The sequence below is a fragment of the Scyliorhinus torazame genome, chromosome 22 (genome assembly GCF_047496885.1).
Source record: "Scyliorhinus torazame isolate Kashiwa2021f chromosome 22, sScyTor2.1, whole genome shotgun sequence".
In the NCBI taxonomy this organism is placed as follows: domain Eukaryota; kingdom Metazoa; phylum Chordata; class Chondrichthyes; order Carcharhiniformes; family Scyliorhinidae; genus Scyliorhinus; species Scyliorhinus torazame.
Window position 1 is genome coordinate 85418046 of NC_092728.1, and position 12359 is coordinate 85430404.

The following is a 12359-nucleotide window of genomic DNA, read 5'->3' on the forward strand; positions in this document are numbered from 1 at the left end:
CACCGCCCACAGTGGCTCCTGGATTTCCCAAAACCACCTCCCAATTTAAAATTCTCCTCCCCGGCGTAAATCTATTCTTTGACTCACCTATCCCTATCTCTGCAGACTCCTTCAGCCATGCAAACCTCTTCCCACCTCCCAAACCCAAAAACCATTCAGTTCCATCCTTCTCCCGCACTACCTTCAGCTAACTAAGCTCTACACTCTCAAATTCCCCCAACCGCCCCCGTCTCCTCCCCTCCTTCCCTTCCTGTAAAACCTTTTTAAAATCCACCACTTCTTCCAAAGTTTTGTTCGCTTACCATAATGTCTGCGAAGCAGCTTGGACTTGTTTTTAAAAAGGCTATTTAACTTCAAATGTTGTCGAAGAAGGACATCAATTTCATGTTCATCAAACTCCTCAATAGTTGTGCTTTTTATGAACTTGTAATCTGCTCAACCAGATAGTAATTCTAGTAAGTTTGTGTTAGAAATTAGTGTTTGAAGGTTGACATGCGGGAATGCTTTTATTTAATTTAGGGTAGCATTCCTACCGTAGTCACCAGCGTAACTGACTTGGAGTGAGAATTCTTTTTTGATTCAGTGAGGTTTTACCTAAATTTCCCTGAAGGTATAATGAGGCCACACATCTGTTTAAATGAAACCTTGAACAAACTGAGCAGCAAAAATGCCAGACCTGGTACCGGACTGGGGTGCGTTGACTGTTCAACAGTTGTTAGTGGTATGACCATTACTGGACCTTTTTGATGGCTTTGTCCTTTTTACAGGTAGTCATTTCTGAACGTTCAAGTATTTCTATTATCAGTGGAACCTCCTCAACAGCATACCTCTCCAACACCATTTAAAAGTGTTTTAATATTGTTTTTGTATTTACATTGGCTCACATATTTTTGATTAACTTCTTACTTTAGTCAGAACCACACAAATGCTTACGTTTTGCTGGTTTTCTGATTAAAGTGCAATTAATACTTTGTTCAGGCTTGATAAGCCAATATCCAAATTGCACCACAGTGCAAAGCCTGCAGTAGCAAAGAATAATAGTACAGGAATGCAAAATCAGATCATTCTTTATCATTTGTGTAATAATAGTAGGTTACATATCTGTTGGATACAAAAAAATGGTTCAGGGTGGAATAAAGAAGTTGGGTCTTGGCCAGGAGAGGAAAAAATCTTAAGTTGCTGGAGCAAAAATGTGAATGAAGAAACTTCATAAGATGGCCTTTTTTAAAGCAGGCAAGGCGATGGCAAGGTGTGGAGGGATTTACAAAAATCTTGACTGAAAGAATGACTGTCAATATTAGAGCAGACACTAGAAATAGCAGTTGTGTGCAGCTTCAAGAGTTCACTGACATATCATGACACATGACCTTGGAGGGTGTTTGAAAGCAAGGACAATGTGCCAAAGCACACAAAGCTGATGGAACCTGGCAGGGGCAGCGAGTAATGAGAGTGAGGATGTAGGCCATGGCGTTCTGCATGGAGGATGGAAAGCATTGAAGAGTGGAAAAACTGATAAAGATGTGGATTAGCATTTTGGCAACCAGGTTGCAGCAGTCCTTGATTTAACCGTTACTTTTCCAAATGCTCAAGTTAGCAATTCTTAAGGGCAGAGTTTTAAAGCCACTGGATTGCCGACAGGGCTCAACTGGTTTCAGTTAGCTACTCACTCGCCCATTGGCTGTCATCCTGTGGAAAATTGGCTGTCATCCTGTGGAAAGTTAGGTGGCTCTTGGACTTGTGTAGATGTGGGTAACAGGATCTGGTGGGGGTTGTACTGGAAATGTGGGACAGGGAAAACCTCAGCATTCCTGTGGGATCTGAGCAAGGAGTGGCCGTAGAATGGAAAGTTTTAAAAAAAAACTTGCAGTATTAACTTCCAGATCCTCTTCACGGCTCGCTGCTCAGGCTGAAAATTAAAATCACTGTCTGGGCCCGATTTGTGTTATGGAAATCTGATTAGCTTATGTGAATTAGCAGACTGCTCACTTGTGTGGGTGCCTAGCTGCCTGTCTCTAAGCATCTGTTAAAGTCTGAAGTGGTGTCTTTATAGCAGTTATGTAATCTGGGGCATTTTAACTGTCCACTTGCCTGGGTTCCATTGAGCAGTCGGTTTGAAATTCCATTCCATCCCTGACCTCCATCCCCAAGAATTTTCACACAACTGGTGTTAATTTATCCTGTACTACATGGCTCGAGCTTCTCTTCCGTGACCGTCGTCTAATTGCTGCTGAAACCTTGATCGACGCCAGGTACCTTGGGACTCGAATTTTTATCCATCCGTTCCACCTTCAGCTGACGTAAAATTTGGCTGTCTGTATCCCAACCCTGCTCCCACATCACCCCTGTACTTGCTGATCTGCATTAGCTCCAATCCCTCCTGCCCTCTCCGGCCCCACCACTCTCCCTAATATGTACTTTGCAACTAAACCTTTGGTCAACCTCTGACATAAGATTTGCTCACATGTACGCTTCTGACATAAGCAAGGAAGAAAAGAAATGTTGTGCTTATGGAGGACCCTTAATGGTAAGCTAGTTGAAGAAAAAAATCTAACAAAGATGTACTGAATGCGGCTGGAAGAACGAGAGTTCTTGAGTAACATCAAATGCAGATAAATGGAGTTTCTTTGGACATGCTTTCCATGAAGAAGCGTTAGATTAATGGGAGCATTAAACGCTTGTTAAACCAGAATTTCAACAATGCTCACCCACTGTTGCAATGGTTGCAAAGTCTGGAAGATCATGGTTGCCTATGCCACTTGGACAACAATACTGGTGATGTCCATCACATCATTTGATTGCCCTTGAGTTACCATATTTTATATAAGTCCTGAGTTGGCCTTCTCCCACCATATCTGTGAAGGCTCCTCCAGCTGATTGGGCCTTTCCCGCTCTTTGCACCACCAACTAAAGCCTTCTATGACATCAGCCTTGCTTTTAAGAACATTCTCCACTTCTCCAATGTTTTTTTTAAAAAGCTTCTCAATCCCATCTCTTTGGCTAATTTACCTGGTAGAACTTGTAGAATTGGTTGCACCTGCAGAAATATTTGAACCATCGTGCGCCTGGTGGATGTTGATGTTATATAAAGGTAAGAAGTTTAAAAGAAAGCAACAATAGTATGAATCTAAAAAGGAAAATTATAGAGGGAATGGAAAGACATTTCCATTGAACCATATTTGTGTAAATGTTCATGTTCTTACCCAGTTGCGAGAAGTGTGAATCGCTACTAACCCAGGTGACAGGCTTATTACTGCACATTTGTTTATGACAGGAACCACACTGTTTTCTCATTGGTTTTGTTCGGGAAACTTTTATGGAACGTCCAATTGATTTTCTAGTGTTTGCTTGGTAGATGGAGGTTTATTTGTTTCTGTGTCAGAGAAATAATGGAATGTTATGACACAGGCTATCCAGAACATTGTAGCATGCACCTTATTTTTTTTTCTCCCTCTCTTGTGGCTTTTAAAGAGCCATTTAGGGAATGTGCTTGTGGATATGAAGCTGATCGATTTAAAGGATACTTTACCGGTGGGCTTTATTCCTATTCAGGAAACCGTGGATACACGTAAGTTATGGGTTTTACGTGCTGCAGACATGGTTAAGCAGTATTGGATTTTATCAGATAAAGGCATGTAGCTTTCAAGTTTTGAATTAGGAAAAGTTCATCCCTTATTTCACGGTTGTTAAAGCACAACAGTAGTTGTAAATTATGTTTTCTCACACCCGGAATTAAACCACTCCTCTCCGACTCTGGTACAGTGTCTTGCTCAGAGCAGATTAAGTTGCAAATTAAGTTCTTCACAAAAATATACATGTAGTAAAAAAGAAAGTCAGTCCTGCCTGCTATATGGTTGGAGTCACTTTGACAAGAATAACAGAAGTATAAAAACCTCAGGTGAGAAATAGTTACACTCTTCCTTAATTGGTGCAATCGTTGCCCTATTTCATAACCTATAATGCATTGTGTAACAAATTTGAGTGCTTGTGTTATTTATTTTTGGGGTATACAATTATGTACATATATCGGGGTAAGCGTGAAACAACTGCCGTTTCTATTTTTCAAGCCATGGTATGAATCACGCTTAAAAGCAATTTTGATAATAGGCACCTAGTTGTACGTTATCTTTTAAATAGAAGAGCCAGCTTTCAGGAAGAGACGGATGTGTATCAAATTCATTCCTCGTGACTCAACTGAAGCTGCCATTTGTGATGTAAAAATTCTTGGCAAATCTAAGCAAGCTCCTCCTCAGTATACCTTCATTGGGTAAGTCATCTTAATTTTTTTAATTTTTAAAAATAATTTTTATTAAGGTTTTCACAGACTATCAATAACAAAATGAAAAAGCAACCCAACAGGGTTAAATACAAAACAGTCAAAAAACAACCCTCCATATCCCCCTCCCCCTGTACGAAAATAATAAATTAATACCCCAACTTAACACAGAGCCAACATAGCAAATATATACACCCCCTCAGATCCCCCAGAGTAAATAAACATAAATAAAGTATTACCCCCCCCCCCCCCCCCCATTGACCAATATCTACCGTTCTGCCAGGAAGTCTAAGAATGGTTGCCAACGCCTGAAGAACCCTTGTACCTACCCCCTCGAGGCGAATTTCACCCTCTCCAACTTAATAAACCCCGCCATATCGTTGATCCAGGATTCCACGCTTGGGGGCCTCGCATCCTTCCACTGAAGAAGAATCCTCCGCCGGGAAGTGATCTTAATTTGATAATCATACATTCAAAAATATGTAAGTGTGGTCTCGTTAAAATCATTGTGCTGCTTTACGGCAATTTTAATTTTCTCCATTTCAGTACTGTAAAATGTGACAGATTGCATTTATCAAGATTGTACTGTGTGTGGATGCATGATGGATGCATGATAGATGTATTGGAGCTGAAAATGAATGAAAGCGAAATACCGCAGATGTTGGAAATCTGAAGTAGAAACCGAGAATGCTGGAAACACTCAGCAGTTCTGGCAACATCTGTGGAGAGAGAAACCGTTAACGTGTTAGGCCTGTGACCTTTAACAAAATGTTTCAACAGGGAGGGCTCTGATGGAAGGTCACAGACCTGAAATGTTAAATCTGTTTCCCTCTTTTTATATAGGCCTGCTGAACATTCCCAGCATCTTTTTCTAATTCATTTTCAGATCCATTATTAATGACAGTAGAATTTCTATTATCTGGCACTCTACTAGTTGAATTCTCTATTAACCGGAATTCTGGGGTTGGGTCCGTTTTTTGATTTGAGATGTGAAACTCGCCAGTAATAGTTATTGGCAGCCTGTCCTTGCTCGCGTCTGGGCCCTTCACTGCTCCGCAGAACCGTCCCCTCGAACGCGCCACTCACACTATTCGTGCACTCGCTCACCCTCACAAGACTTCAACACTCAACGTGATCATCCTGGGGCGCACTCATTGGATGAACATGCAGAAGTTACCTTGTATCTCAGTTAACCGGCTTTGATGAACCGACATCTCCCATTCCCAGATTGTGCCAGAAAACAGATTTTCCTCTTCTTTGTGTGCCTTGCAAGTTATTTTATTAAAATTTAATTTCCATGCATCATTTGTTCTCTGTTTGTGTTCTCTCTCTGATTTATGTAATCTGCATTTTAAATAGTTCAATGCTTTGTTTAATTTTGATTCTTTTATTTGTTGCTTTTGTATTTTGGCAAGAGCTAGTGCATGATCAGTTTAAGAACCTGACAAATGTATTGCCAAAGGTTTTGTTGATTACATTATAGCTTTATAAAGATTAGGGAATGGTTACTGCAAAAAAAGGAGCATGTAGTGTATGTACGGTTTGAGCACGGATTTGCTTACACACAAAGTAATAAAGTGACATTCCTATTAACTGGAGTCCAGTCCTGTTAACTGGAGTCCAGTAATCTTGCAGAAAGAAGTGTTTTTTTAATTAAGTCCTTTACAGAGAAAAGATTAGGATAATTTAACTCTTGCAAAGTCTAATCTCTCGAAAGCCCATGAGATGGAAGGAGTTATCTCTGAGCAGTCGCTGAATCATTTATCTTATCCCTATACAGGGGGGGGCAGCCAAATCTGAATTGTGGGCATAGTGACCAAGCCTAAGGATAGCTTCAAACAACGTTATAATGATTATCAAAACACCATAACATATGAAGCAATCCTAACCCAAGAATGTATGGGAATATTTTTCATCGTGACTAGTCAACCATTCTATATTATAGAACTCCTACAGTGCAGAAGTAAGCACTCTACCCAGGTCCACTACCCCACCTTGTCCCTGTAACCTAACCTGCACATCCCTGGACACTTAAGGGGCAATTTAGTATGGCCAATCCACCTAACCGCATCTTTGGCCTGGGGCACTCGAAGGAAACCCACACGTAAATGGGGAGAACGTGCAAACACCCCACAGACAGTTACCCAAGGCCAGAATTGAATCCGGGTCCCTGGTGCTGAGGCAGCAGTGCTAAGCCTCACTGTCCTGTTGTATTTGATATGGGTAGTGCACAGAAATCTCCATTTGTTCAATAAATGTGTTGAGGAGTCGGATATCCATACTGTCTGAGTGGCCTTTGAGCCTCAGTTTATAATCCCACACCCATTTGCATTCTCATTTGATTGTGCATGCGAGCTGGAATTAGGACTAGTCTGAGTGGAAAGTGGAGCTCCTCTGCAGGTTTGCAACAAGGTGGAGTGAAATGTTGTCCAATGCAATTGTACCAATTAATGTAAATTAAAAAAAAAAAAAAAAAACTTTCCCAATCACAAATCAAGAAAACAATTTCATCCCTTCCCCTGCCCTCCTATCATTGTGCCTATTAAAGGGTGTATAACATTTCATGATGCAATTAAATTTAGAAAATAAATTTCAGTTCCTTTACTTTTAATTTTTGAAATGTGAGCTGTGTAGGCACAGCCATTTTACAAAATTGTCCATCCCTATGAATTAGAAAATCAGTTTAAAAACAGCAGATATTTTGGCCCTTTAACTTTAAACACTCTGAAGCAAATCTGTTGTACAATCAATCTACATCTCCAGATCATTGTCTCACTGATTGAAAGCAGTAGCATTCCCCCTTTTGATTTGAACCCTGAACGATGTCAGGTCGGGATAAAACCGGAGGCGAAGGTGCACGCCAAGGCCCGCTCCTCCCAGGCCGGCTGTATCCACTGGTTGCTGCGCAAGGGCCACTACGCCGAGCAAGTGGGCGCCGGTCGCCGGTCTACCTGGCCGCTGTGCTGGAGTACCTGACCGTCGAGATCCTTGAGCTGGCCGGCAGCGCGGCCCTGGACAACAAGAAGACCCGCTTCATCCACCGCCAGCTACAGCTCGCCATCCGCAACGATGAGGAGCTTAACAAGCTGCTGGGCGGGGTGACCATCGCCCAGGGCGGCGTCCAGCCTAATATCCAGGCCGTGCTGCTACCCGAGAAGGCTGGGCACCCCAGCAGGGTTTATGCCTGAGGGGGGGGGGGGGGGGGATTCACACATTCTAGTACCACTGAGATGATTAAATGATCATAATCACCTTAATCACCGACTCCTTGGCATTGATCAGAAATCTAAAAATATCAATTATTTATGTGATAGTGTCCTGTGTACATCTCAAAAACCTCATACGATCTAAAGCAGCCAGTTTCTCTGTGTGACTGTAAATAAATGTCTGGTTTTCACAATATGATAGGTTAATTAACCTGCATTCCAATTTAATTCAGGCCAATGTTTTATTAATTAAACTCGACATAGAACCGATTTGAAAAAAAATAGCAAGTTCTTACAAAAAATCCCAATAAATTAGGCATCCTTTCATCTCCTTTCTTCAGGTGCCTTTCCAAATGTCTGTAATATAACAATAAAAAGTTAGGCTTTGTTTAATGGTGAAAGGCTTTCCAACACCCTGACTTGAAAAGGAGGAGGAAGGAGGAACTGCAGCCGATGCCACAAAAATATTCACATGGAATTTTTAATGATACCATACACTGAAATCTTGCTGCTTTTAATAGTCAAAAAGGGACAGAATCTTTTTCTTCTTTATTCAGTTATAGACAAATTTAGCACTTTTCTCTCTCGGCTGATATTTGTTTCCCAACTTCATTTAGAAATTATAATCAAAATATACTGGCTGCCCTACTCAGTCCTGTGTGAAATGGAGCAATGTTTTCAGACTGCAAATTTTGCTCGCCTTCTGGTGCCCATTGAAGGTGTTTGAGACACAATCCAATTGCTTTCATGGAACAAAAAAACCCAAAATAAATTATCCTGTCTTGCAAAATCTTACTTCTGTTGAAGGCACCTTTTGGCCCATTTGACCATCTGGGCTGATTTGCATTTTGGCAAGATCTAATGGGAGTGTTTGTCTTAGTTATTTGTCTGGCCCTGGAGGATGATAGTTAGCTTGCTTGTAGCACAGTCTGAAGACATGGTGCCCAGTCGATCTGGCTTTCCACTCTCACTGGCTGGGGGGCAATGTTTTGAATAGGCTCGAACTATAACCATCCCGAAGGGCTGTCTCTTCCTTTCAACCTCTGCTAGAATTCACTGGATTTTCGCGAAAAGAATCCCGAGTGAGATCCTTAAACATGCAATTCAATTCTGTCACAAATTATTCTCGCCATAGGGCAGCACGGTGATGCAGTGGTAGCACTGCAGTCTCATGGCGCCGAGGTCCCAGGTTTGATCCCGGCTCTGGGTCACTGTCCGTGTGGAGTTTGCACGTTCTCCCTGTGTTTGCGTGGGTTTTGTCCCCACAGCCCAAAGATGTGCAAGGTAGGTGGATTGGCCACGCTAAATTGCCCCTTAATTGGAAAAAATTAATTGGGCAGTCTAAATTTAAAAAAAAATAAAAAAAATTAGTCTTGCCATTAATGTTCTCTTTTTTTTGCAGAATACTTTCTCTTGAATTTAGGAAGTTAGGAGATAAGTTTAAAAAGTAGGACCTCAAAGGTAGTAATCTCAGGATTGCTACCAGTGCCACAAGACAGTAAGAGTAGAAATTCAAGAATAGTCAGAATGAATACGTGGCTTGAGAGATGGTGCAGGAGGGAGGGGTTCAGATTTTTGGGACATTGGAACCGGTTCTGGGGGTGGTGGGTCCATTACAAATCTGATGGTCTACACTTGGGCAGGACTGGAACCAATGTCCTAGGGGGTGCTTTTGCTAACACTGTTGGGGAGGTTTTAAACTAATGTGGCAGGTGGATGGGAACCAGATTAGGAAGTTAGAGGTCAGGAAAGAGGCAGCAACTAAAGCCAGTAAGGTACTAGGTAATAAACTCAATGTGACTAAGGGGAAGAGTAGACAGGGAAGAGATGATGAATGCAAAGGGACAGGTGGTCTGAGGTGCATTTGTTTCAATGCGAGAAGTGTAACAGGTAAGGCAGATGAATTTAGGGTTTGGATTAGTACCTGGGAACATGATGTTATTGGTATTACTGAGACTTGGTTGAGGGAAGGGCAACTAATAGCCCAGGGTATAGATGCTTCAGGAGGGATAGAGAGGGAGGTAAAAGGGGTGGAGGAGTTGGATTACTGGTCAGAGATGATATCACAGCTATGATTAAGGAGGGCACGATGGAGGATTCGAGCACTGAGGCACTATGGGTAGAGCTAAGAAATACGAAGGGTGCAGTAACATTGTTGGGACTTTACTACAGGCCTCGCAAAAGCGAGCGTGAAGTAGAGGTACAAATATGTGGACAGATTATAGAAAAATGTAGGAGCAATAGGGTGGTCGTGATGGGAGATTTTAACTTCCCCAACATTGAATGGGACTCATGTAGTGTTGGAGGCGTAGATGGAGCAGAATTTGTAAGGAGCACCAGGAGAGTTTTTTAGAGCAGTATGTAAATAGTCCAACTCGGGAAGGGGCCATACTGGATCTGGTATTGGGGAATGATCCCGGCCAGGTGGTTGAAGTTTCAGTCGGTGATTACTTTGGGAATAGCGATCACAATTCCGTAAGTTTTAGAATACTCATGGACAAAGACGAGAGTGGTCCTAAAGGAAGAGTGTTAAATTGGGGAAAGGCCAAGTATAACAAATTCGGCAGGAGCTAGGGAATGTGGATTGGGCGCAGCTGTTTAAGGGTAAATCCACATTTGAAATGTGGGAATTTTTTAAGGAAAGGTTGATTACAGTGCAGGACAGACATGTCCCTGTGAAAATGAGGGATAGAAATGGCAAGATTTGGGAACCATGGATGACGGATGGAATTGTGAGACTAGCTAAGATGAAAAAGGAAGCATACATAAGATCTAGGCGACTTAAAACTGATGAAGCTTTGTAGGAATATCGGGAAAGTAGGACAAATCTCAAACGCGCAATAAAGAGGGCTAAAAGGGGTCATGAAATATCTTTGGCTAACAGGGATAAGGAAAATCCCAAAGCCTTTTATTCGTATATAAGGAGCAAGAGGGTAACTAGAGAAAGGATTGGCCCACTCAAAGACAAAAGAGGGAATTTATGCGTGGAGTCAAGAGGAAATGGGTGAGATTCTTAATGAGTACTTTGCATCGGTATTCACCAAGGCGAGGGACATGACGGATGTTGAGGCTAGGGATGGATGTTTAAATACTCTAGGTCAAGTCGGCATAAGGAAGGGGGAGGTTTTGGGTATTCTAAAAGGCATTAAGGTGGACAAGCCCCCAGGTCCGGATGGGATCTATCCCAGGTTACTGAGGGAAGCGGACGAAATAGCTGGGGCCTTAACAGATATCTTTGCAGCATCCTTGAGCACGGGTGAAGTCCCGGAGGACTGAAGAATTGCTAATGTTGTCCCTTTGTTTAAGAAGGGTAGCAGGGATAATCCAGGGAATTATAGACCTGTGAGCTTGACATCAGTGGTCGGCAAACTGTTGGAGAAGATACTGAGGGATAGGATCTATTCACATTTGGAAGAAAATAGACTTATCAGTGATGGGCAGCATGGTTTTGTGCAGGGAAGGTCGACCTAATAGAATTCTTTGAGGAAGTGACAAAGTTAATTGATGAGGGAAGGGCTGTAGATGTCATCTACATGGACTTCAGTAAGGCGTTTGATAAAGTTTCCCATGGCAGGTTGATGGAAAAAGTGAAGTCGTATGGGGTTCAGGGTGTACTAGCTAGATGGATAAAGAACTGGCTGGGCAACAGGAGACAGAGAGTAGTGGTGGAAGGGAGTGTCTCAAAATGGAGAAAGGTGACAAGTGGTGTTCCACAGGGATCCGTGCTCGGAGACTGTTGTTTGTGATATACATAAATGATCCGGACGAAGGTATAGGTGGTCTGATTAGCAAGTTTGCAGATGATACTAAGATTGGTGGAGTTGCAGATAGCGAGGAGGACTGTCAGAGAATACAGCAGCATGTAGATAGATTGGAGAGTTGGGCAGAGAAATGGCAGATGGAGTTCAATCCAGGCAAATGCGAGGTGATGCAGTTTGGAAGATCTAATTCAAGAGTCATATCTAATTCAAGAGTCTATACGGTCAATGGAAGAGTCCTAGGGAAAATTGATGTACAGAGAGATCTGGGAGTTCAGGTCCATTGTACCCTGAAGGTGGCAACGCAGGTCGATAGAGTGGTCAAGAAGGCATACAGCATGCTTGCCTTCATCGGACGGGGTATTGAGTACAAGAGTCGGCAGGTCATGTTACAGTTGTATAAGACTTTGGTTAGGCCACATTTGGAATACTGCGTGCAGTTCTGGTTGCCACATTACCAGAAGGATGTGGATGCTTTAGAGAGGGTGCAGAGGAGGTTCACCAGGATGTTGCCTGGTATGGAGGGTGCTAGCTATGACGAAAGGTTGAGTAGATTAGGATTGTTTTCGTTGGAAAGACGGAGGTTGAGGGGGGACCTGATTGAGGTCTACAAATTTATGCGAGGTTTGGACAGGGTGGATAGCAACAAGCTTTTTCCAAGAGTGGGGGTGTCGATTACAAGGGGTCACGATTTCAAGGTGAGAGGGGGAAAGTTTAAGGGAGATGTGCGTGGAAAGCTTTTTACGCAGAGGGTGGTGGGTGCCTGGAACGCTTTGCCAGCGGAGGTGGTAGAGGCAGGCACGATAGCGTCATTTAAGATGTATCTGGACAGATATATGAACGGGCGGGGAACAGAGAGGAAGTAGATCCTTGGAAAACCGAAGAGAGCTTTAGATAAAGGATCTGGATCGGCGCAGGCTGGGAGGGCCGAAGGGCCTGTTCCTGTGCTATAATTTTCTTTGTTCTTTGTTGTTCCCCCCCCCCCCCCCCCCCCCCCCTCCCCATTTATACTGTGACACAAGTTAAATCGGCCGCCCACTGGCTAAATACTGTCAGCTTTCCCTGTGCCTACTTTATTCAAGTTAATCAATTAGTCTCAACAGATAGTGATGAGACTAGGAT

At 42.7% G+C, this 12359-nt stretch overlaps 1 protein-coding gene and 1 pseudogene across 7 annotated transcripts in view; both read left to right on the top strand.

Moving 5' to 3' along the window:
• Positions 1–12359, top strand: part of LOC140399179 (multivesicular body subunit 12B-like) — a 236645-nt gene that overhangs the window by 66123 nt on the left and 158163 nt on the right. For all 7 annotated transcript variants that reach the window (XM_072488494.1, XM_072488500.1, XM_072488497.1 and 4 more), the window contains 2 exons: positions 3469–3565; positions 4135–4264. In XM_072488494.1, the coding sequence (XP_072344595.1) occupies positions 3469–3565; positions 4135–4264 (227 nt within the window). The remainder of the gene's footprint in view (positions 1–3468; positions 3566–4134; positions 4265–12359) is intronic.
• On the top strand, positions 7096–7461 carry LOC140399391 (histone H2AX-like; annotated as a pseudogene).